The sequence below is a fragment of the Peromyscus eremicus genome, chromosome 23, assembly GCF_949786415.1.
Source record: "Peromyscus eremicus chromosome 23, PerEre_H2_v1, whole genome shotgun sequence".
In the NCBI taxonomy this organism is placed as follows: domain Eukaryota; kingdom Metazoa; phylum Chordata; class Mammalia; order Rodentia; family Cricetidae; genus Peromyscus; species Peromyscus eremicus.
Genome location: NC_081438.1, coordinates 13,278,026 through 13,304,120, shown reverse-complemented (window position 1 = coordinate 13,304,120; position 26,095 = coordinate 13,278,026). Strand labels below are relative to the sequence as shown.

At 46.9% G+C, this 26,095-nt stretch overlaps 1 protein-coding gene across 1 annotated transcript; it reads right to left on the bottom strand.

Moving 5' to 3' along the window:
- Positions 1-573: 573 nt before the first annotated feature.
- Psmd9 (proteasome 26S subunit, non-ATPase 9) lies at positions 574-20,477 on the bottom strand. Its single transcript, XM_059249241.1, has 6 exons — positions 20,267-20,477; positions 14,115-14,217; positions 9,119-9,327; positions 7,099-7,200; positions 1,507-1,595; positions 574-810 (listed from the first exon to the last, which is right to left on the bottom strand). The coding sequence occupies exons 1-6, from the start codon at positions 20,402-20,404 to the stop codon at positions 783-785; spliced, it is 669 nt and encodes a 222-aa protein (XP_059105224.1). The 5' UTR covers positions 20,405-20,477; the 3' UTR covers positions 574-782.
- Positions 20,478-26,095: the final 5,618 nt, after the last annotated feature.

The following is a 26,095-nucleotide window of genomic DNA, read 5'->3' as shown; positions in this document are numbered from 1 at the left end:
ATTCAAGATCATCCTCCGCTCCATGGCAAATCTGAGGCTGGGCTGGGCTATGGGAGACCCTGGGGCACTCAAGTCCCTATGGCTGTTCGAGGTGAGGACCCTGGTAGGTGGACCACACTCATCCAGTGGAAGACCCCACATCCGTAAGTATATGGGGAGCATGAACTGCAATCAGTACGTTATTTATTTTTAAAAAGGGACATGAGGCTGGGAAGTGGATATGAGGAGAGATCTGGGAGGAACTGAAGGGACAAAGCAGGAGAGAAATATACTGTATGCATGTATGAAGGTCTCAAAACCTTCAGTAAAAATCATATATGTATAATAAATACCCCTCAGGGTCTAGCCAGGCATGGTGGTGCACGCCTCTAATCCCAACACTCAGGATGCAGAGGCAGGAGGATCTCTGTCAACTCAAGGCCAGACTGGGCTACACAGGAGAGCCAGAGCTACAGAGGGAGACTCTGTCTCAAAAAGAAAAAAGAACATGAAGTCAGATCATTACCTGCTAGAATCATTCCAACTCAACGTAGAAAATTCCCAGATAGGGCTACGGCCTAATTTGCACAAGACTTAGCTAGGCACAAATCACGTTTTTAATAATGCCTCAATGCAGAGAGTAACCAGGTGGCCAGAGCATTTCCTCCACCTCCATGTTCACGCTTCGCCCGCTCTCTTCCAGATCCTTACACCTCAGAGACTGAAGAGAATGAGGAAATCCCTACCAGGCCCAAGGGCAGGGCCTGGCTGAAGGCAGCTTTCTTGCAGGTCCCTGGGAACAGTCATCTCTGGAGAGGAATAATGTTGCAGCTGTGAAAGGAAACAGAGACAGGGTTCAAGCCTGACGGCTCCATCCTGGGAAACCGGCGGTGAAGCGGGGCTTTGCGTCAACACTTTTCTCTTTTTTAAAAATTGTATTTGTCTTTTTTTTTTTTTTAATCATTTATTTATTTTATGTGCATTGGTGTTTTTGCCTGCATGTATGTCTGTGTGAGAGTGTCAGGTCCCCTGGAACTGGAGTTACAGACAGCTGTGAACTGCCGTGCGGGTGCTGGGAACTGAACCTGGGTCTTCTGGAAGAGCAGCCAGTGCTCTTAACTGCTGAGCCATCTCTCCAGCCCCCAACTGTATTTTTCAATGTATTCGTTGTGTACAGAAGAGAGTTTGTAAGTGTGTGTGCCATGAACACCTTGCAGGAATCAGTTCTCTCCTGCTACCATGTGGATACTGGGGACCAAACTCAGGTCACAGGTTTGGCAGGAAGCCCCCTTCCCTGCTGAGCCATCTCACCAGCCCTTTCCTTCTCTTTAAGGCGATGCTCAGGTAAGGAACGCAGCAGAGACTCAGATGACCTGAGGACTCGCTGCCTCTTGCCTGCAGCCTCCTCTGAGAACACCCCATGGGTACTGTGCTGGCCCAGAACAAAGCAGAGGCATTACCCCAGCAGCCTCCTCTGAGAACACCCCATGGGTACTGTGCTGGCCCAGAACAAAGCAGAGGCATTACCCCAGCAGTCCTTTTCCTGCCCAGCGCCTCGGAGTCAGTCTGAGATGCTGTTTCTCTCCTCTGCGGATCACCGTCACATTCAGGGGCTTCTGAAAGGCAAAGAAGGTCACTCTGGCCTCAGCTTCCTTAACACTCAAAATGGACTCAAGCAGAACGCTGAGAAGCCACTTCCTGACGGTGAAATTATAGGGTGCTGGGCTCCTCGCCGGACAGGCTCCCGAAGCAGGTATTAAGGAAGGAGTTGTGTATAACTTCAAGGTGGTGGGAGACAAAATTCAGTGGTAGGAAGCACAGCGATTTGAGTAAGAATGTCCCCCACAGGTTTATGTATTTAACCACCTGGTCACTATTTAGGACCCTATTCGGACACCGCCCCAGATACTGGAAACCGACCCCCAAACCTGCTAACTAGCACCCGTGACATCTCTAAGACAAACCCTGCCCAGCTTGGGAGGCAGAGCAGCTCCCTCTGCTCCGCAGGAGAAGGCGGCGATTGTCATTATGAGGCACTCCAAGGCTGGCCTTGAGTGGCCTGACACCTGGTCACCTCCCTGTTCCACAACCTCCCAGCTCCACCTCCTGCCCTTCTCTAGTCTCCTGGTTCTGAGCTCCACCCACCATCCTCTGGCGGCCTTGCTTCTCCCGCTCCAACGGCCTTCGAACCAGCCTGAAGGCTCTCCTCTGGTGGCCATGCCACTTGATCAACTTCTATGCACACCAAGGCTCAGTCCTGAGGAGCCTTCTCCTTCAACCCCGAACGAAATCAGGACCCCACTGCTCTCCTCCAGGCCTCCTGCGCTTCCCTTTGTAACACTTGTCAGGGTGTGAAATTGCATGCCTGGGATTATTGAATTAATGTCGGCCCCGCAATGAGCTCTCATTGTGTCTGGACCCAGCCCCCAGTCCAGAAGTGAGCACACACAGGGGAGGGACCGAGGGAGGGAGAGACACAGGGCTTTGATTTTTAAACATCTCTGCACTGTGGGATTTTGTTCCTAAGATAAACAGGCATTCTAGTTATTACTGAGACACAATTTGCATATAATAAAGTACACGCTCAGTGGGTTTTCTGTACTCAGAGAGTTATGAGCCGGCACCACTAACTACAGAACGTCTGAATCACCCACAAGACCGTCAGCAGTCAGTCCCCATCCTCGTCCCTCCATCCCCGGCAACCACCAACTCCTCCCTGTCTGTGATTCACTGACTGCTTTTTAGACAGTTACTGAGTGGAATCATATGGCCTTGTGCTAGGTCTCTTTCACTTTGAACCGTGTTTTCAATATCTATGTTGTAACGAAGAACTTACGACATTCCTATGGCTGAACTAAACATGCATTGTTTTTATAATAAAATGATGCATGTATATATAGTTATACTTAAAAAACAAACGGTTGTGGCGGTGGTGGTGTACACCTTTAATATCAGCACTCATAAGGCAGAGACAGGCAGATCTCTATGAATTTGAGGCCAGCCTGGTCTACATAGTGAGCTCCAGGACAGTCAGGGCTACACAGGGAAACCCTGTCTCAAAACAACAACACTCCCTCAAAAAAACCAAACCAAACCAAAAACAGTGTTGAAGATCAAATCCAGGACCTGGAGCCTGAAAAGTGATCTACCACTGAGCAACACACCCCTAGTCCAAGACAGTAAGTTTTTTCAATCAAGGTTTCTTTTCCTTTGAAAATATATGCTTTTGATCTAAACACTGTACTTCTGGAAGGAGATCTGATGAAACAGTCTGAGCTACAAGAGTGTAATCTTCATAAAACTGTAAACTACAAAAACGTTAACAGCACAGCCAAAGAGAACCGAGACTCTGACTGGTTCAGGGCTCTGAGGGTTGGAGCTGGCACCAAGCATGTGACCTCAGACTACCCCTGCAGCTTGGCTTTTATACATTTGACATGTTGGGATTCTCCAAAATATTCTTTTGAAAGAAAGCTTCTAGAAGGAGGATTTATAGTCCTGACAGTGAAGCTGAGACCTGGGGCTGGAAGGATGGTTGGCTCAGCAGTTAAGAGCACTGGCTGCTCTTGCAGAGGACCTGGGTTCGAGTCTTAGGGTCCACATGATGGCTCAGAACTGTCTTGTAACTCCAGTCCCAGGGTGCTGCAAGCCACAGGAAAATATAATGGAATCCAGCTACTACCACAAAGGATACTACTTGGAAAGGTCAAGGAGTTTCCCGAAGGTCAAGCCGTGGTTTAAGAAGTCTTGGTGATATTTTAGCTTTTGTATTAGCTATTATTATATTTATATTATATATATTATTATGTGTAATATATATAATATAATACATTATAATATTATAGTATTATATATTAGCTGATTCCTGCAATGATTTTCTTGTATACTATGTGTGCTTCCAAGAACTCATAACAGTGTATTTTATCTGAAATACCTATCAAGCATCCAAGGCCAAACAATCTCCTGAATTAAGTCAAATTAAGCTCGGACCCTCCTTTCTTATACAGCCTTAGTGCTATTTATACTAACATTATAGACTCCTAACATTTCCGTAACCACCTCTAGGAATGTAGTGTGAGCACGTAAATTCCCTTTTTCTGATATATTAACCGATTTTAGCTCTCAGTTGACCTCCTCCTTTACTGCTCCCCTTTTGGGTTGTAAAAGAAAGCCTGATGGTCACTGCCGGAGAAAAACTCTTGTCTGCCTTTATGACCCTGTAGGAATTCAAGCCTGGTGACCTTGCTTTGGCTAGAGCACTGCTATTACATGGGTATATAACTGTAAACCTCAGAGGCTGAGGAGTATTTTGACTGGAGAACTAGATGGAGAACTAGAAGAATGAGATGGAAGATGAGGAAGAGCCTGACAGGGAAGAACAAGATGACAAAGACCAAGACGAGTAACACCAAGATGGGGCAGAACTAAGAACTAAGACGAGAGAATCAAAATAGAACTTAGAGGGGACAGCAGATAAATGTAGAGAGAAATCAGGCAAGACAGGAGCTAGGCATGAGAGCAGAACTGAAGCTGTGTAGAAAGGATTTTATCCCAGAGGAATAAAGCAGACAGACTAAGAGCTCGGTGTGCTTAGACTCTTTTCCCAAAAATAATTTGTGCTGTTTGGAGTTTCTCTTCTGGCCTCCTGGGAAGAAGATTATTAAAGCTGGACCTTAATAATTTTCGAGACCAGGAGATCTGATGCCCTCTTCTGACCTCAGTGGGTACCAGGCATGCCTATGGTATGCATATATAAATGTAGGCAAAACACATATAAAATATTAAGTAAGCCGGGCGGTGGTGGCGCACGCCTTTAATCCCAGCACTCGGGAGGCAGAGCCAGGCAGATCTCTGTGAGTTCGAGGCCAGCCTGGGCTACCGAGTGAGTTCCAGAAAAGGCGCAAAGCTACACAGAGAAACCCTGTCTCGAAAAAACCAAAAAAAAAATTAAGTAAATCTTAAAAAAGAAGCTGAGACATTTATCTAGAAAAATGCAGATTAAAACCAATCTGTCAATCATCACCCAAACTCGAGACCACCCTAAGTGTCCCTCATTCCTAAGTGGATAAAGTGTGTAACACACATGAATGCACACACCACCCAAGATCTACCAACCTGTTCTGGACAGTGCACAGAGCCACGCTCAAAAGGCAGTACCGAGGCCGGGTATAATGGTGGGTGTGGTGGTGCACACCTTCAATCCCAGCACTTGGAAGACAGAGGCAGGAGGATTTCTATGAGTTCAAGGGCAGGCTGCCTGACTACATGGCAAGTTTGAGGCCAACAAGGGATATGTAGTGAGACCTTTTGGGGGTTGGGGGGAGCCGCACTACGGTTATACTTCTGTAACGTTCTGGAAAATATAAACTTTTGACAGAGCGCTGATCAGTGATGGAGTGAAGGACTAGTTACCAGGGAAACTGAGTCACCTGGGGTCCAGGGCTCTGTGTGTTTACTGTGGTGGTAGTGATGTGACTATACAGAGCGATCAACGCTGAACGTGTTGGTCTTGCTCTAGGAAACTACACTCTAGAGACAGCCAAGAGCAAACACTCTCTGTTAGGAGACGCACAGGCTTCCTGGAAGGTCCCGAGCTAGAAAATGGCCAGGAAGATAACCTAGAGACTTTGGCCTTGTTTTGTGCTTTGGTTCTGTTTCCCAGACATATACACATCCTCTTCCAGAATCTAACAAGACATGTTTACAAGCACATCTGTAGCCGGGCATGGTGGCGCAAGCCTTTGATCCCGGTACTCCGGAAGCAGAGGCAGGTGGATCTCTGTGAGTTGGAGGCCAGCCTGGTCTACAGAGCGAGATCCAGGAAAGGCGCAAAACTAACACAGAGAAACCCTGTCTCGAAAAACGGAAAAAAAAAAAAAAAATCATTTTCTGGTTGGGCGTCACACAATACGAGGAACTCTATTGAAGGGTCGCAGCGTTAGGACAGTTGAGAGCTACTGCTCTAGACACAGAAGCAGAGTCGGTGGTTGTAGCCTGCGAACTTTCCAAATGGTTTTTGCACTCGCTATAGCAAGGTGTTAAGGCTCAGAACAAATAGACCATCACACATACGAAGATATCTGACAGTAACAGGGTGACAGTGTGAAGTAACAATAGCAAATGCTACTGGGTCAGCCACTATGCACTTGGGGGAAAAGTGGACTGGGGATGGGCCACACTAATTACAACATAAATTCCAGAAGAAGCCTATGTCCCGGAGAAGTAAGAACATATGTCCACGGGCTGGAGAGCTGGCTCAGGACTCCATAAAACCAGGCACAGTGGAGCACAGCTGGGAGGTGGAGGCAGTGGAGGGGATACAGTCAGAAGGTTCGAGATCATCCCAGGCTACGCAGTGAGTTCCAGGCCAGCCCGGGATACACAGGGACTGTCTCACATAAAAACAGCCTTCGGTGGCACTCTCAGAGCCTGTGACCTTTCTTCACGGTCCCCACCTAGAAAAGCATGCACACGCACACACGGTCATGCTGGTGTGAAGCTGGAAACCTCACAGTCTGGAGAAGGCAGTGTGAACAAGTGGGCCCATGAGCAGCTGCAGGGGAATGGAGCCTGTGGCAGAGTGAAGAGACCTCCCGGAAGAGTGACTGCAAACAGGCACTGGATACACAGGAGGAGGGATTTAGACCAGGTGACCGGGAAAGGCACACCAAGGACTCAGCTGTGTAAAGACAGTATGGGAAATGGAAGGAAAAGCATCCCAGGCAGGGGATGCAACGAGACTACTCTTCGGGAACTACACTGTCAGCAGCAAAGAACCCACCAACATCTTCTGGACCAAAATATCACAGACAGATGCCCAGTGCTATGGGCTGAATGTTTGCTTCCCTCCAGAAAGTTCTTAGGCCGGAAGCCTAACCCCCGGTGTGATGGTGTAGGAGACTGGGCTTTAGAGGGTGTCACTTAGGGGGTGGAGCCCCGGTCATGGAATTAGTGGTCCATCACCTGAGCAAGCTGTGCCGTCTACGGACTAGGAAACATCCCCACTAGAACCCCTCAGTCTGCAGGTCCCTCCTCTTGGATTTCCATCCCACCCCTAACTGTGAGCCACATGCCTCTGCAGTTTGTGAGGCACCCAGATGCCAGGGCACCCTCACTCACCCCCTCGCTATGCTGCACCACGTTGCCGACGTTCTGCAGCGACTGGAAGTTTTGGGTGTTCACAGAGCCGAACTCCACAATTTCATCATCCACTTGCAGGCCCTAAAGACAGGAGAAAATTAGAAACCGTCAAAGAGGTGGAATGCGTTTCTGGTCATTTTTACTGCTCAGTATACAACTCAGTGGCAAGGTCAAAAGCTCATTTTCTACAAGGGAAGAATGGCCAACTCAGAGCAAAAAGTTCAAAGATTTCGACTCCTCATACACGAAAGGTCAGTGGGTCAGTGGACCACCTCATCCTGGAGGTTCCCTCTAGGGCAGACCTAGCAAATGGTGTCCAGATGTGCCCAACAGAAGCTTTGAGGACAGAGAAAAAAGCTGCCTTCTGGAGTTTCTGAGCAGGGTTCAAGGGCAAGAAGAAGCAGGCAAACGCAGGCCTACTTTTTTGGACAAGACAAGCATTTGCCCTCGAAGACCCTCAACAGCAGTCACGAGCACGAGGCCAGCGAACCAGCATGGCCCTTTTACTTCAGATCCCAAGATTATAGACATCCACTTACTCATCCTTTCACAAACACCCGCCACAGGCTGGCTGCATTAGGTGCTCGATGCTGCAGACCCAGCTGTGACCAGACTAGAGCTGACTACAGTCTGCAGTCTTGTGACTTATTTTGCTTTTTAAATTGTTTACAGCACTAGGAATCCAACCTTGGCAAGAGCTCTACCCAAGAGCTACATCCTCGGTCTTTCTTCACTTTGAATTTCAAACAGGATTCTGCTAAGTTGCCCAAACTTGTGACGGTCCTGCCTTAGCTGCCTGAGTAGCTGGGATTATGAACCCATACCCAGCAGTCTTGTGACTTTTTAAGTTCTATTATTATTATTATTATTATTATTATTATTATTATTATTAAATGAGTATGGGTGTTTTGCCTGCTTGTAAGTCTGTGTGCCACTTGTGTGCCAGGTGCCCATGGAGGCCAGAAGAGGGCATTGGATCCCCTGGAGCTAGAGCGACAGATGGTTGTGAACCTCCATGTGGGACTGGCAATCGAACCTGGTCCCTTGGAAGAACAGTCAGTGTTCGTAACCACTGAACCATCCCTCCAGGCCCCAGTCTTGGGGTTTAATGGCCATAAGATGACTTGTAGGATCTGGATTCGGAATCCAGTTCTGCTTCCCAGGAGCTATGCATCCTGGTTCAGGTAGCTTCACGTTTGTGTGGCTTCTCCTCATGGCTCAAATTGGGAGAAGAGCAGTACTACCCTGGAGGATGGCTGCAGTATTCCATGTAAACGCAAGCCCCCACACAAACTTCTACATGAACAGTCACAGAAGCATATTAACAGCCCCAACGCAGAAGTGATCCGAACATACCCTAACTGACACACAAAGCACATTACCACACAATGGGATATTATCTGAAGCCCACATACATGACTAAGCCCTGAATAAACCCTGAAAACAGGACTGAGTGAAAGAAAGCGAACACGGAGACTATCATGTGGCTGCCTTCCCATGAAATGTACAGAACAGGCAGATCTGTGCAGACAGACCGGCGGTTGCCAAGTCCCGAGGGGCTTGTCTGGACCACAGGGCTTCCTTTTAGGATCTGTGGAAATATTCGGAAGCTGGCTGCAGTGCTGGACGCACAGCTCTGACTACTCTGCATCCTGTGGAGAGTATGAAGTCCGTCTCAGTAACGCTGCTGAGATGTCTGCTCAGAATCTATCCAGAAAGACAGAATGCATCTCAAGCTCTTCTCATCCTTTTTTTCTTCAGTGTTCAGGGAAAAGGGTTCCGAGAAGAGTGTCTCCTTCTGCACTGTGTCCCACAACAGGTCTCTCCCTGAGTCCCGTGGACTGACCCTATGTACACCAAGCTCTGGCCAGCAAGTGTTAAAGGAATTCAGAGCCAGAGAACGAGAGGATGGGTTTGGCTTCTGGCGAGGATCCACAGCCCAGGGCTACCTAACTCACAGCATTCCTGGGAGTGGGTTTAGGGGAGCAGGCAGGATTACCGCAATACTGGCCGGGGAACCGGGGCTGATACTGTTCACTTTGGCGAAGGCCTGGGGAAGGACGGGACTGTTGGAGCCCAGACTGCGGCTCATGGCCTCTTCTCGGGCTTCAGCCATGTCCCGGGCCTGCTTCTCCTTGTCCCGAGCGTGTAGCTGGTGCAGGGCCTCCTCCACCTGCTTCATCACTGCCTTGTGATCGTTCTGTAGACCTGGGAAGAGAACGGCATGTCAGAGGCAAGGAAAAACAGCTCAGGATACGGGGCAGATGAGATGAGACACCCGGATTTGCTTACTGTGATGCTCTACCTTGTCAACTTCATGAGACTGAGAATCGTCCAAGATAAGCCTCTGGAGCTGTCTCTAAGGGCATGTCCAGAGAAGTTTAACTGAGGAAGGACAGTCCACCCTGAATGTGGACAGCACGTCCCACGAGACAGGGGCTCGGACAGAGGACCAGCATCCAACGCTCAGCCTCCTGATGCGGGCACATCATCCCTGGGTGCCTTCTCCACCAGGATGGACTACAGCCTCAGACTGGGACCAGAACAAACTCATCCTTTTAAGTTTTTATCAGCTACTTTGTCACAGCAACCAAAAGAGTAACAACGGATGAGTTTACCGAGTGCTTATTAGACACTAGACACAAAGCCAGAGCCCATGGACGCACAGGGACAGACAAACCCACGAACCAGACACAGGGCCGGCCTCACGAGCGAGCTGTCCAGTGAGGAAGGCGAGGACATCAAGCAGGCCCCTCAAAAGCAGCACAGCCCTGCTGAGACCTAGAAATCTGGTACGTCCAGCCGCAACCATGCCAGACCTCATGTACAAACAGCGACAATTGCAGGAGTGAGGTGGCCGGGCAGGATGCAGCATCTGCAATCCCAACACCTGGGGACAGAGGCAGGAGGATCAGGAGGCCAGTATAGGGTGCCTGACACCCCATCTCCAGGAAAACAAAACAAACAAAAAACAGTGAGGCAGAATGGCTGCTGGAAGGATTTCACGGGGGCTGGGGGTGTAGCTCTGTTGGTAAAGTGTTTGTGAGTGCCCATGAGACCCTGGGGTTCGAGCCCCAGCACTGCATAACCCAGGCATGGTGGGGCATGCCTGTAATCCCAGCACTCAGGAACTCAGGAGGTGGAAGCCGAAGGATCACAAGTTCAAGGCCATGCTCAGCTAAATATTGAGGTTAAGGCTAGCCTTGGGTACATACAAGCCTGTCTCAAATAAACAAACAAAACAATTCTTTTTCTCTTAAATTCTTTTTTTTACGATGTATTCATGTACTTTATGTCTATGGGTGCTTTGTCTGTATGTACATTTGCACATCAGAAGAGGGCATCACATCCCATGCGACCACAGTTACAGATGGTTACAACCTACCATGTGGGTGCTGGGGATTGAACTCTGGACCTCTGGAAGAGCACCTAGTACTCTTAACCACTGAGCCATCCCTTCAGCCCCTTCTCTTAAATTCTTGTACAAAAAAAAAAAAAAAAAAAAAAAGCCACAAGACCCTTGTAACTCACGTGTGGGGACGCTCAGTGGGGTCGGGCAACTACTACGGGCTCCTGCTTGACACACAAATCCAGTGCTGCCAAACCTTTGATTTTTCTAGAAAGGCTGAAAACTGAGGGCTTGGGGTGGCGGTGGCCTCTAATTTTTCAGTGCTAAAAGCGAACTCATAATATTGAATGAGGGGCTGGAGAGATGGACCAGCAGCTAAGAGTACCAGCTGCCCTTCCAAAGGACCCGGTCCAATCCCAGCACCCACACAGATGCTCATAACCTTCTGTAACTCTAGTCCCAGGGGATCTAACGCCCTCTTCTGGCCTTTGCAGGCACCTGGAACACACACCGTATGCAGGTAAAACACCTATGCACAAAAATTAAAATTAAAATTAAATGATGAACCACCATGCCAGGCCATCAGGTCCTGTCTGGAGGCCAGTCCTGCATGTAGCTGGCATTTAATATCCTTTTTAAACCTAAAAAATGATTCCCCTACTTCTCTGGATTCCACTCCTTATTTCTTTCTTTTTTTTTTTTTTTTTTTTTGGTTTTTCGAGACAGGGTTTCTCTGTGTAACTTTGCACCTTTTCCTGGAACTCACTCGGTAGCCCAGGCTGGCCTCGAACTCACAGAGATCCGCCTGGCTCTGCCTCCCAAGTGCTGGGATTAAAGGCGTGAGCCACCACCGCCCGGCTTCCACTCCTTATTTCAATCCACGTTACTCAAGTAATTCATCGGTAGTCTCAAAGACAGCCTGGTTCTGTCACTCCATTTGCCAACCCGCACCTGGCACCCATGGGCCACAGACTCTCCAACTGTGCCAGAGCTTTTGACTGGGGGCTGTTGGGTCCTCTCACCTGGTTTGACATTCCTGTCACTATGGAGCAAAGATGAGGCCCTCGGGTGTTACAGGACTCGGGTACTCAGCCCACAGAGGCAGAGGTCAGAGGTGAGAAAAAACAAAAACTAGACACCAGATCAGGAAGGTTTAAGCAAAGTCAATGTCATATGTGGTCACTATGACTAGAAAAGCCACCCGATTGGCAAAGCCCACGTGGAGCCCCAGAACCTCCAGGAATGTCTGCACAGTCCACATTCACCACACAGCCGAGGGGAGAGGAGGGATGACTTGGCTCCTAATACATTTCAATTCCACATCGGAATTCAAAACGTTTGGGTCGCCTGGGTAAATGCTTCTGCAGCAATTATTTCAAAACCAAATTTAGTTGTCATAAATGTACCCTGCTAACACTTGCTGCTTCCTGGAGGACACCATGGACAAAGCAGATGAGACCTCTCTGCATTATTTCCCCAATTTCAATGTAAGCCCAGGACCGTTCCTTAAGAAAAGTCCCTGTTTAAGAATACAATAAACTTGTGGGAATACTTTTTTCAAAAGAATGCTAATAAGGGGGAATTGTTCAACCATATTAACACATAATGAAGTCACTCCGATGATATAAAATTAACACAGAGAGAAAAATAGTGTACAAAGTCCAGAAATAGGCTACGCTTAACTGAAAACCTATGCTGGAATTGGCATGTAGCTTAGTGATACAGTAAGTACTCAAGCATGAGACTCTAGGTCCCATCCCCAGCACACACACACACACACACACACATGCTGATGCATTTCAAATTAATGGGAAAAGAATGGTGTTGAAACACGACATTAATCATTTGAATAAAAACCAGCATCCCTCAGACATCCCCAAGGTCCCGCTAATACTGTGGAAGTGAGTGGGCCACATCCCTGGGGGCTTAGGGGTTTAGAGTAAAACCTAGACTTGGCCTCACACCTGCCTGTCTTGGCATGGTTTTCCTGTTCTCAGCATCTCCTCAGCTGTTTTCATGCAAAGCTGGAACTTTTTAAGACCAGGATATGCAGGGTAAAGAGGATGCTCTGTCATCCCACTGTGGCTTTAAGGGACCTTACATCTTACTCTGCATCCTATTTTTGAGAAGCAGGCCTCATTACCAAAACACTCAGCAGAAGAAGCCAGAGGGGCGCATTCAATGGAAATCATTAAGTGCAAATGGTGGGTGATTAATCGCCCAGTGTAACTAGGATGGAGGGCTGGTTATCTACCAGTGCCAGGTAAAAGATGCTCACATCCTCACCCCGGAAGCTGGTGCTCACGTGACCTCATGAAACAAAGCAGAGTGTGCAGCTCAGGTGTAATTAAGGATCTTGAGAGGAGGGAGGAGCCTGGATTTTCTGGGAGGCCCTGATATCATCAAAGGGTCTTAACAAGTTAAAGGGGGAGGTGGGAGGACCAGGGAAAAAGAGGTGATAACAGAACCAAAGTCTAGAAAGATGGGATCACTACTTCTAAAGACAGCCGATGGCCAGGAGCCAGGAGACACAGGTGGCCTCAGGAAAGACAAAGAATACACCCTCCCCCCAGCCGAGGGGGAGCCAGGCCCTGCTGACACCTTGGTTTTGTCAGTGAGACCATCTGGACTTCTCACCTCAGAACAGTCAGAGATAACACAGTCTGCAGCGACATTGTCGCGGCAGAAGCACAAACCTACTGTCCTCTCCAGGCTCTGCTAGTTCCTTCACTGAAACAAACGAACACCCACAAGACTCACTTAGGACAGTGACAGGCCTGCAGCAGACAGGCCTGCCCAGCTTTCCCGGCAGGCAGTGGGGCCGTGAAAGGACAATGTTCACTGGCACCGCGAGCTGAGGGTAGGGTGCCAAGGCCTTTTCTCCTGTCACCTGCCTCCTGACTGGAACCCAGCCCGTGGGCCCTGAAGACAGACAGAGGCAGAGCCTGGTTTCTGCTGACCCTTGTACTGCACGCCTCAAGGGTCCCCGCTGAGCGCCAGTCCAGGGCTTTCCTGTTTGAATGGAGGCAGTCAGGTCACTACCCTGAGACCTGACTCTACTTCATAGATTTGATGGGTAAGCTGGTAAGCGGTACTGGTACAGGCTTCTACTGTTAATTCAGTAAAGTTCCCAAAATGAAACAAAGTTTTCGTTCCTTGCTTTTTACTTCCTTATACAGCCCAGACTGGCTCAAACGCCTGGTCATTATAGTTGGGCACCACCATGCCCAGCTGGAAAGCAAGGGTTTTGTTTTTTTTTGTATTTTTGAGTTTGTTTGGGTTTTTTGGTTTGTTTGTTTTTTTAGACAGGGTCTCTCTACAGGTGGTTGTCGTGGAACTCGCTCTGTAGACCAGGCTGGCCTCAAATTCACAGAGATGCATCCACCTGCTTCTGCCTCCCGAGTGCTGGGATTAAAGGCATGTGCCACCCCACCTGACTATCAAACAAAGTACTTCAAATAGAAAAAGAAACCCCTCACCATGGAACTCTTTAGTCTCCTCTAGTCCCTTGGCTGTCAGTCCCACAGAGGTGACAAGATATTCTGTCAAAGCAGAAAAGCTTTGTAATGCTCAACACTAATCATCCCCCTGTGTCTTCAGCATCCCCACCGCAGGCTAAGCCAGAGCCCCAGCGAGGGTCACTCACAGATGATGTTGTGCCTTGCTGTTCGGACCTGGTACAGGTCCACATCTGCCCGGGGATAGCCCTCGCAGTCCACCAGAGGTTCATTCATCCCGATTCCTTTTTGCTGGAAGAAAGACACGTGGTTAAAAAGATCTCACGGATAAGGACACCATGACGCAATTCCCTAGACCCTTGTCCTTCTAACTCACAGCAAAAGTGATAGTAAGGGCCACACAGTGATCTCTTTAGCACACACCAGGCTCTTTAACTGTGTCCTTACAGCTACCTTCCCCAGCCGGTACTAATGAAAACAATGAGGCCAGAAAGATGGGTCGGGGAATAAAGACGCCTGCCAGCAAGATTAAAGACCTGAGTTCAATTCCTGGGATCCACATAAAGGTAGACGAGGAACACAAATTCCACAAAGTTGTCCTCCGACCTCCATACACACTCTGGGCACCAACACACCCCCTCCCCACACTGTACACACATTAATAAAATGAAGTCTTAAAAAAAAAATGCGAGCAATGCATGAGATTAGTGCACACAAAGGTGTCAGGGCTGGACTGTAGCTCAGTGGTAGAGCACTTAATTAGTATATGCAAGACCATGAATTTGATTCTCTGCAGCATTAAAAAAACTTTAATACTAGGGATATAGGATGCAGCTCAGTTGGTACAGTGCTTGCCTAGTGTGCATTAAACCTTGGACTCCATCCCCAGCACGGCATTAGCCAGGTGTGGTGGTGAATGATGTGGAGGCAGGAGGATCAGAAGTTCGAGGTCATCCTTGGTTACACAGTAAGTTCAATAACAGCCTGGGATACATGAGATCTTGTCTCCAAAACCAATTAATTACAGTAACAACACATCACTCAAAGAGCCTTCAGAGGTTCCCCCTCAGTCCCATCCCTGACCTGACCCCTCCAACCCCTCCTTCCCAGCTGACACCTGGCTGAAGCCTTGAAGCTGGGGGAGTAAACTCCAAAGACAGCCAGCTGTGGCCAGGTTTTGACTCTTCAAAAAAAAAAAAGATGTAAGAGGCCTACCAAGATTCTTTTCATCACTCACTGGATGGTACTGGCTGCCTCCAGGGAAAGAGACTAAGTGGCTGGGAATTAGGGAAAGGGGAGAGCTTTTGCATTTGATATCCATTAGCAGGTTCTGAATCTGAACTTTGGGAATTTAGTCCCTGTTCAAAACAATACACTCATTTTAACACTTTATCTTTAGCCTATGTTTACCCAGGCTGTTCTCAATTCCCTGGAATTAACTAAGTCTCGTGCCTCAGCCTCCTGAGTCAATGGAACGTACCTCTGCTCTAGGGCCTGTTTTATCAAGTGTTTACCTGAAGCAGACTCTCACACTGCAGCTCAGTTTGAATTCATACTCACAGCAATCCTCCTGCTTCCAGCCTACCAAGTACTGGGATTACAGGCCTAAACCACCACACCTGAAGTTTTTTCTGATGCTTCCCTACATAAATCAGGGGACAATGCATGAAAGCAATGGAATGTTTGGTACTGGGGTGGGCAGGAGCTGCCCAGCGGCCTAGACTTTGATCTCAATCCCAATTCTGCCATACACAAGCTGACAACAATCTAAGACACATTCCAAACCTCAGTGCCCTTGGCCGCACAATGGGAACACAACACACACCTACTGAAAGACAAATACATAGACTTGAATAAACACTTTGTAGAGAGCCAGACACAGAATGGTGGGCTGAAGAGTGGCCCCCAGATATGTCCACTTCCTACTCCCCAGAACCTCTAACTGTGACTTTGTGAGGAAGGATGGGATCAAGTCAAGGATCTCAAGGTAAGCTGAGAGAGGAGGACTGTGCCAGTTCTCTTCAGTTCTCCAGTAGTCAAGGAGAACACTCCCATTTGGGGCTAGTCGTGACAACGAGCTTAGGTTCCAGGCTAATCTGGGACCCTCCATTTAAAACAGTGGAAATGCAGCAGAATTCATACACAGATAACGGAGCCACTCAAAGTATACGATTCAGTGGCTTGTAATATGTCCAAGAGTTAATCACCCATCACCACAATCAGTTTTAGTACATTTGCATCAACACCCCCTAAGAAAAAAAACCTTTGAAAGCCCACTCAACAGTCCCAGCATTCAGGAGGTTGAGGTAGGAGCGTATGGAAATCAAAACCAGACTGACTGCATCCCAAGACCTTGTCTCAAAAGAGAAAGACATTTTTTTCTTAAAGACACAGGAGGGGGCATGCAGAGAGAGCCTGACCAACCTACCCAGGACCCATGAGTAAACACTCGCAGCCTTCCACTCCCCAAACCTTTGGCAGTCATTGAACAACTGGACAGGGCCACCTATCCTGGAGGTGCTCCGAAACGCTGAGAAAATGCCTGAGTGTCAGGATCAACATCGGGAGAAAAGGTTTATTTGGGTTCACGGTTTTGAAGTTTCAGTACAGAACTGGACAGACAGATTGGTTGTATGTATGTATGTGTGCAGGTATGTTATGTATGTTTGTATGTATGTATGTATGCAGGTATGTATGTATGTTTGTATGTATGTATGTATGCAGGTTTGTATGTATGTATGTATGTATGTATGTATGTATGTATGCAGGTATGTATGTATTTTTGGAGACTTTGTCTTTAGCTTTGTAGAGAGGCAGAACATCCACATGGAAGCATATGGTAGAGGAAGCCACTTCCATCATGATCCTGGGAGCAAGAAAAAAAAAAAAAAGGAAAGGCCTGTGGCTCCACTACCTCTGCACTCCTCCAATCACTTATAGTAACTACCCCAGCAAGGACATACCTCCAGTGACCTATAGTAACTACCCCAGCAAGAGCACACCTCCAGTGACCAACAGGAACTACCCCAGCAAGGGCACACCTCCAGTGACCTATAGTAACTACCCCAGCAAGGGCATATACCTCCAATGACCAACAGGAACTACCCCAGCCAGGGCATATACTTCCAGTGACCTATAGCAACTACCCCAGCAAGGGCACACCTCCCTGCTCCATCTCTTAAAGATTCCACCATGAGCCGGGCGGTGGTGGCGCATGCCTTTAATCCCAGCACTCGGGAGGCAGAGCCAGGCGGATCTCTGTGAGTTTGAGGCCAGCCTGGGCTACCAAGTGAGTTCCAGGAAAGGCGCAAATCTACACAGAGAAACCCTGTCTCGAAAAAAAAACAAAAAACAAACAAACAAACAAAAAAAAAGATTCCACCATGGCCCAAGACCATCACCCTGAAACTTCTAGCTTTCAGGTCTTCAGGGGAGACTTTAGAGACTCATATTAGAACAGGACATTTCATACACATGACCATGAAACACCAGGTACACTGACACACAATTACAATGCTAACATTTGGCAGGCCAAGAAAACAAAAACAAAAACAAGCTAGGTATAATGGTGTTCATCTATAATCTCAGCACTCAGGAGGCTGAAGCGGAAGGATTGCCAAGAGTTCAAGGCTAGCCTGGGCTATATAGTAAGTACAGGGAGCTAGCCAGAAGTTGTAGCAAGATAAGAGAGAGACAGAGAACGCATACAATACATGGTGTGTTGTAACTTCCTTATCACAATGTTTTCAAGGCTTATTTACATTATAGAATGAATTACTACTAATTATAATATGATTAATTCACTATTCCTTTTTTTTTTTTTTTTTTTTGGTTTTTCGAGACAGGGTTTCTCTGTGTAGATTTGCGTCTTTCCTGGAACTCACTTGGTAGTCCAGGCTGGCCTCGAACTCACAGAGATCTGCCTGCCTCTGCCTCCCAAGTGCTGGGATTAAAGGCGTGTACCACGACCGCCCGGCTCACTATTCCTTTTATTATCCAATAAAATTCACTATTCCTTTTATTATTTCAAATAATATCCCACTGTATGGTTAGACTATATTCTATCTGTTACCTGAAGAATATTTGTGTTGTTTCTACTTCTTGGATATTTTAAACAATGTGTACAAATTTAGGGATGAATATGTATTTGCTATCGTAATTATCACATGGGAGGAATGGATTTTCTGGGTTATGTAACTGTTTAATTTTTTTTTTTTTTTTTTGAGAAACTGCTAAACAGTTTTGGACAGCAGTTAAGTTACACCATCTTACAGTTGTATGAAGTTTCCAATTTCCCTGTATTCTCCCTAAGATATTACCTACATTTTCATTATACCCTTCCTAGTGAGTATAAAGTAGTATCTCACTATGATGTTAATTACCATTCCCTAACAGCTATGACTGTTCAGCATGTTTAGTTTTAAGACTTATTTTGTGTACGTGTTTTGCCTCCATGTATATATGCGAACCATGTGCATGAAGTGCCCACAATAGTTGGAAGAGGCATCTGTGTAGATCAGACTGGCCCTGAACATGGGGTAATCTCCCTGCCTCTGCCTCCTAAGTGCTGAGATTGCAAGTATACATCACCACACCTGGTTAAATGGTAAATAGGAGGCCAATACCAAAAGAATAACAATACGCGAGATGTTTAATTCTACTTGACCAACCCTGAGGTCTGAACCCCACTTGTGACTTTAAGCAAGTGACTTCTTTCATTCACTCATACACACACACACACACACACACACGTTTTTAAAAAGAGATTTGTGTTTGTTAATGTGTCTGTTTAAATGTATCCACAAGGATATGGAGTTACAGGTGTTTGAGATTCATGTGGATTGTTATACAGTAGGTGCTGGATCCGAACTCCAGGCCTCCTGATTGTACAGCCAGTGCTTAACCACTGAGCTGTCTCTCCAGCCCCTGCCTTGGCCTCTTTCAGCTTCAGGGGCACAGACCAGCTTGACAGGGCAGCTGTGACAGTTTCCTGACACAGCACACATACAAGCCAGCACCTGGTAAAATGGTACCTGGTATGTGGCACTGTCGTGGAATACTAGTTTAAGATGTGTTTACATTTCTTTATGCTGTGGAGTATTTGTTTAATGATGCAAAGATGTGCTGCGTTCTTTTATGTTGCATTTGTTTAACTCTGTGGAGCTGTGTTACTGTGCCTGTCTAAAACACCTGATGGTCTAATAAAGAGCTGAACAGCCAATAGCAAGGCAGGAGAGAGGATAGGCAGGGCTGGCAGACAGAATAAACAGGAGAAATCTGGGAGGAGGAAGACAGAGCAAGAGGAGGAGGAGGAGGACATCAGGGGCCAGCTACATAGCAAGCCACAGAGTAAGAGTAAGATTTACAGAAGTAAGAGCATGGGAAAAGCCCAGAGGCAAAAGGTAGATAGGATAATTTCAGAAAAATTGACAAGAAACAAGCCAAGCTAAGGCTGGGCATTTATAATTAAGAATAAGCCTCCGTGTGTGATTTATTTGGGAGATGGGTGGCGCCCCCCCCCCAAAAAAAAAGAGTAAAAACAACCAACAACAGACTTGGCGGTTTAAAAAAAAAAAAGTCTGCTTTGGAGGCAGACAGATGACAGAATCTGACCCACCAGTGCCACTTCTTAATTTGGCAAGCATTTGCTCCACTCTGGGCCTCAGTTTCCCCCTTTTACAGTAAGGATAATGTCCTTTACCTGTCACTTAAAACAGTCTTTAGCAGCGCAGCTGGGAGTTTTCTTGAAATGCAGTGTCTGTTCCCCACCCCAATGAGAATCTGCATCTTATTTTATTTTTAGACAGAGTCTAATATAGCCCAGGCTGGCCTCGAGCTAACTACGTAGCCAAGAATAATCCTGAACTCCAGATCTTCCTGCCTCCACCTTCCAAGTGCCCGGGATTACAAGTGAGGGTGCCTCTCCTGCCTACACCCTGCATTTTAATTCTCACCGATGACGTTTATTAAGTCCTAATGAAAAGCGGGGTGGCAAGGGACGCCAAACCCGGTAACGCTGCCTACAGAGGGTGACCGTGGTGATGACCACTATGCCTCAGCAAATATTCTATCTTTGTGACCAAGGCAGCTTAACTAACGCTTCAGGCCTGTCACTCCTGCACTTGGAAAGCTGAAGCAAGATCGCGAGTTCGAGGCCAGCTTGGGCTGCATTTAAAAAAACTAAAACCCACAAAGTTAATGCGTCAAAAAATGAAGATAAATCCCACGTCAAGGGGTTGTAGCGAATGGAAAGCGCTTAGTTAGTGCTTGGCAGGAACCCCTGGGCCTCGCATCCGCAGGCCTCCCGGTCCGCTCCGCCCGGAGCCCCGGCCACACTCACGCTCTCCAGGACGTCGTAATTAGCTTTAATCTGCGCCTCGATCTCCTCCTTGCGTCGCATCAGCTCCTGGATGTCGCTGACCGCGGCCGCACGGGCCTCGGAGGACTCTGCCCTGTGCCGGGCTTCCTCACCAGACATCGCGGAGCACAACCTGCAGCGCCGGACGCCGGGTTTCCCGGTTACGGACGCCGGCAGAGACGGCGGCTACGGGTCCCTCCGAGGGCCAAAATACCCCGCCGACGCGGGCGCACCGGGGAACAGCACGGGGTGTAGCTTCAAAGCAGGGTTAGGTCACCGGAAGCCCCAGCTAGGTAGACCACGTGGTTTTCCGATGACTAGGCGTCTCTTGTTCTCTCTCTATATCTCTCCTTCTGTCTCCTTCCTTCCTTCCTTCCTTCCTTCCTTCCTTTCTTGTCTTTTCTTTTCCTTCCTTTCTCTTTCCTTCCTTTCTTTCGTTTTTTTTCGAGACATGGATTCTCTGTAGCCCTGGCTATCCTGGAACTCACTCTGTAGACCAGGCTGGCCTCGAACTCAGAGATTCCCCCTACCTCTGCCTCCCGAGTGCTAGGAGCCACCATGTCCGGTTCACACTTTTATTTTTCATTCACTCAGCCTCTCCTAGGCATCAGCTGTATGAATGTGAGAGGATTCTGTCCTGCTGTCCAATTCAGTTCTTCACATCTACGAAGCCCTGGAGCATTTAAAAAAAAAGGCTTTTAAGCGTTTTGGGTTTTTCAGATAAGGTCACCTGTATTTCAGGTTAACCTCAAACTCATATAGATGAAGATGATTTTGGAACCTTTTTCAAATTTTTTTAGAATATTCTACAATTTCATACCTGTATACAGTAATGTGCCCTGGTCACATCCACCATCAACAGCCCTTCCCATCCCACCAGGGTTCCACCTCCCACAACACTTCCTCTTCACACCTTCAAGCCTTCATTTTTTTTTTTTTTTTTTTTTTTTAAATAACCTACTGAGTCCAATGGCCCGTAGTTGTAATTTTTCTTTGGGTCCCCAACCAGCTCCCCCCCCCCAAAAAAAAAACAGAGACGTTTATTAATTATGAATGCTTCGCCTTAGCTTAGGCTTGTCTCGCTAGCTCTTACAACTTAACCTGTTTCCATTCATCTGCATTTTGCCTCGGGGCTTTTTACCTTTCATTCTGTATGTTGTAGGTGGAGTTTTCCTGTCCTGGGAGATGCTTCCAAATTACCACGCAGAGACTTATATTAATTTGAAATGCTCGGCCAATAGCTCAGGCTTATTACTAACTAGCTCTTATATTTTAAGTTAACCCATATTCCTTATTTATGCTCTGCCACATGGTGGTACCTTTACTAGCATGGCATGTTCATCTCCTGTTCCCTCTGCATCTGGATAGCGACTCCTGACTCCTCCCTTCCTCACCCCATCATTCTCATTTTGGCTCTCCTGCCTAACTTTATCCCGTTCAGCTATTGGCCAGTCTGATCTTGCCTCTTCTCCCTCCACAGGCAGGGATTACAGACATATACCACCAGGCATGGTTTATGTAATACTGGGGAGTCAAACCCAGGGTTTCGTGGATGCTAGGGAGCACTCTATCACCTGAGCTGTATCCCCAGCCACATTTGGGTTTCTTATCCCTCATGGCACAATCACTACAAACCTAATTCAAAGCTGGACTATTGCCACTGACTGTAGCCTCTGTGAGCTTAAATAATTTCACCCTCTGACCTCTTACCTCATCGTGTGACACTAACAGCAATATGTCTCTTAAGGGTGTCCAAATTCTTACTGAATTTCACTTCTGCCATATGGTGCTGGAGTGGCGAAGAATAAGAAGCCGTGTCAAGGCCTCTATAAATGTAGGTAAAAACAGAAATGGGGTGGTAGTGGAGAGTTGGGTCAGAGGTTAAGAGCACTTATGGCTCTGCAGAGGGCCTGGGAATAGTTCCTAGCACTCACATGGAAGCTCACTACTGTCTGTCACTCTAGTTCCCAGTGATCCAATGCCCTGGTCTGGGCTCCGTGACCATCAGGCACATACATGGTACACATACACGTATGCAGGCAAAACCCTTGCACACGTTCTTAGTCAGGGCTACTATTGCTGTGATAAAACAACATGACCAAAGCATAGATAGATAGATAGATAGATAGATAGATAGATAGATAGATAGATAGAAGATAGATAATTGATAGACAGAAGATAGGTAGATAGATAGATAGATAGATAGATAGATAGATAGATAGATAGATAGATAGAACAAAAAGCAGTTGCATACTTTGGGGTCTGGAGAGAAGGCTCAGCAGTTAACGCTGGCTGCTCTTCCATAGGACCCAGCTTTGTATCCCAGCACCCACAGGGTGGCTCACAAACCTTCTATAACTCCAGTACCAGAGGATCTGACTCCCTCTTCTGCCCCCCAAGGCCACCAAGCACACATGTGGTATTACATACATACACGGAGGCAAAATACTGGTATACATAAAAGTAAATAAAATTCCTCTTTTCAAGTAGCAACTTTAAAAGATGCTATTTGGTGGCCAGGTGGTGGTGGTATTCATCTTTATTCACAGCACTTGAGAGGCATAGGTAGGCAGCTAGATCTCTATAAGTTCGAGGCAAGTCTGGTCTACAGAGTGAGTTCCAGGACAGCCAAGGCTAAACAGAGAAACCCTGTCTTGAAAAACAAAACATGAATAAATAAATAAAGAAACAAACAAACAAACAAGAGATGCTTTTGGAGCCAAGTAAGGTGATACATATATGTTATATATAATTATATTATATGCTATATTATTACATATAATATATATTATATATTGCTATATAGTGTATATGTCACAGTATGTCAATGTGATATATTGTTACAATTACATAAGACAATTTCCTTACTGAAAGGCAATAAATGCCCTAGTATTGAAGGGATCATGATTTCTGCAACCACCTTGCAAGTGGTGTGGAGTTTTAAAAGCTACAGGGTGGTATGAGGAAGCAAATGTAACAATATGTAAGTCAGGAGAAAGGTATGTGGATGTCTATGGAAACTGTCTGGCAAGTCTTCTGAGCTTTGAAATGTATCCAAAGAACAAGGTCAAGGAGAAGAGTCCCACCAGAGCTGCCTAAAACCAAGGCTGTTGTTTAAGTGACTGTGTTAGGCTGTTACATCGGTGTGGTTGTGATCAAGAAACCTGTTAATGTCCCATCCCTTCTGGGTAGCTCTCAAACCCATCATAGCCTTCATTTCTAGTCCTGTCTGCAATCCCCCCTCATCTTCCCTGATTGCAGCCTATTGGCTGACTTCTATTCATTCCCTGCCGCAGCCTGAGTAACCTTTCTAAAGGGCATCGTTGTCATGTGCTGCTTAAAAGCTCTCAAGGACTTTCTAGTGCTCTTCTTGTGGCCTTTCTGGCCTTTCTGGTCTCTGTTTACCTTCAGACTCTCAACCTCCCTCCTTCCTCCTGATACTCACACTACATGGATTCTAGTGCTACCGAGCATCTAGCAGTCTCTAGCATTCAGGGTCTTAATGCCTGCTCATCCCTTTCTCAGAACAGCATCTCAGGCCCAGATGATCCCTCTCCTCCCAGACTCTCTGTGCCCAGATCCCAACGCTTGGCTGTTCTCTGCCCTGTCCGCTTGGTGCGGTATGTAAATGTTTGCCCCAAATGTACATGTTTGGCCCGGATTCTCAGAAACTGTGGACAGAGCCTTGTTTACATTTAGATGTTCGTTGGGATAGCAGCATATGAGAGGTGGAGGGACCAATCTTTGTTCCTTCACCAGGCTGTTGGGGATACAGCCTGCAGTGGCCACACACAGCCCAACAAAACTTGTGTCTTAGGACGCTGCCAGGATCTGGAAGAGCCTGAATTGCTTGTCTCCTCTATGCAACATGTCTTTATCATGTTCCCTCAGAACCAGAGAGGCCAGGAGATAGGGAACCGGAGACAGAGCCAGCGACAGAGACCCACCCTATCGGGATCTGTGGGTCAGAAGTGGCAGTCTGGTGTTATTTCTGTCTTTCACCTCAGCCCTGGTCCAAGAGTCCATCTTCTCTTTTTTTGGACTTTCTTTCTTTCTTTCTCTCTCTCTCTCTCTCTCTCTCTTTCTTTCTTTTTTCTCCCTTTCTTCCTTTTTTTATTTGTTTTTTGTTTTTCAAGACAGGTTCTCTGTATAGCCCTTCCTGTCCTAGAACTCCCTCTAAAGACCAGAGATCCACCTGCCTCTGGCTCCCGAGTGCTGGGATTAAAGGTGAGCTCCACCACCAACTGGATTATCTGAGCTTCTTAACAATAAAAAAGTGAGATTTCAAGAGCCCAAAGGGTGGCAGATTTGTGCCAGTTGGTGCCCAAAGAGTTTTAAGAAATTAGAATAAATAAATAAATAAATTTAAAAAAAAAAAAAAGCCGGGCGGTGGTGGTGCACGCCTTTAATCCCAGCACTCGGGAGGCAGAGCCAGGCGGATCTCTGTGAGTTCGAGGCCAGCCTGGGCTACCAAGTGAGTTCCAGGAGAGGCGCAAAGCTACACAGAGAAACCCTGTCTCGAAAACCCCCCCCCCCAAAAAAAAAAAAAGGGACTAAGGAGAAGACTCAGTGAGTAAAGTTCTTGACACACGAGTCTGAGGGCCTGAGCTTGGAGCCCAGGGCCCACGAAGAGCCAAGTGTGGAACATGTACTCATAACCTCAGTGCTGGGAAGACAGAGGCCTGTAGAGCCCCTGAACTTGGTGTCCCGCCAGTCTAACAAAAATCGATGTCCCCCACGCTCGGCGAGGAGATCCTGTCTCAAACAAATATGGTGGAGAGTGATGGAGAAAGACAATGGGCATTGACCTTTGGCCTACACAGACACACAGACACTCAGACACACACACACACACACACACACACACACACACACACACACACACACGAAAAATGGAGAGAAAAGACATGAAAAGAGCCAGGAATGGTTCCTCCTATAATCTCAGGACTTTGGAAGTAGAGGCAGGAGGGCTAGGTGCTTAAGGTAATCCTTGACTACACAGTGAGTATGGGACCAGCCTGGGCTACATGAGTATCTAGAGTATCTATCTCAAAAAACAAAGAAGTATATATAAAAAATATATCAAGAAAAGTATAAAGTCTCTCTCTCTCTCTCTCTATATATATATATATATATATATATATATATATATATATATATATGGATATATTTTTAAAAGACTTTAGACAAGGTCAAAATGTCTTTCATTGTTTATGGATAAAGAATGATAAAAGGCCGGGCGGTGGTGACGCACGCCTTTAATCCCAGCACTCGGGAGGCAGAGCCAGGCGGATCTCTGTGAGTTCGAGGCCAGCCTGGGCTACCAAGTGAGTCCCAGGAAAGGCGCAAAGCTACACAGAGAAACCCTGTCTCGAAAAACCAAAAAAAAAAAAAAAAAAAAAAAAAGAATGATAAAAGATTACCAGTTTTTCAAACTTCCTTTTTCCCGTTTGTTACTCTTAATTATATATATTTCTTTCATCTCCTAAGTTAACTCTTATTTCTGTTATAAACAAACTTCATCTCTCAAAAAAAGAATATCAATTCCTCTGTCATGACAGTTTGTCCAGAACAGACACATGTACAGCCACACGCACCAGAGACCGTGAAGGAGGAAGGGAGGGGAGAGGCCCACATTTCCAAGCTGGTTAAGCAGGTATGTTCAGTTTGGGACAATTCAGGGTCACATGCTGATATGCGCTTTTCCATGTCTAGTCAAACTTCAATAGAAAACACTATCCTGTTTCCCAGTATTTAAAAATGTGCAGGCTGGGCACGATGCCTTTAATCCCAGCACTCTGAAGGCAGAGG

Excerpts from the sequence above, each read along its gene's own strand:
- Psmd9 (XM_059249241.1), bottom strand. The coding sequence starts at position 20,404 with ATGTCTGGTGAGGAAGCCCGGCACAGGGCAGAGTCCTCCGAGGCCCGT. Across the intron at positions 14,218-20,266 it reads ATTACGACGTCCTGGAGAGC|CAAAAAGGAATCGGGATGAA; the intron begins GTGAGTGTGGCC and ends TCTTTCTTCCAG. Across the intron at positions 7,201-9,118 it reads GTTCCCCGGCCAGTATTGCG|GGCCTGCAAGTGGATGATGA; the intron begins GTAATCCTGCCT and ends TCCTGTCTTTAG.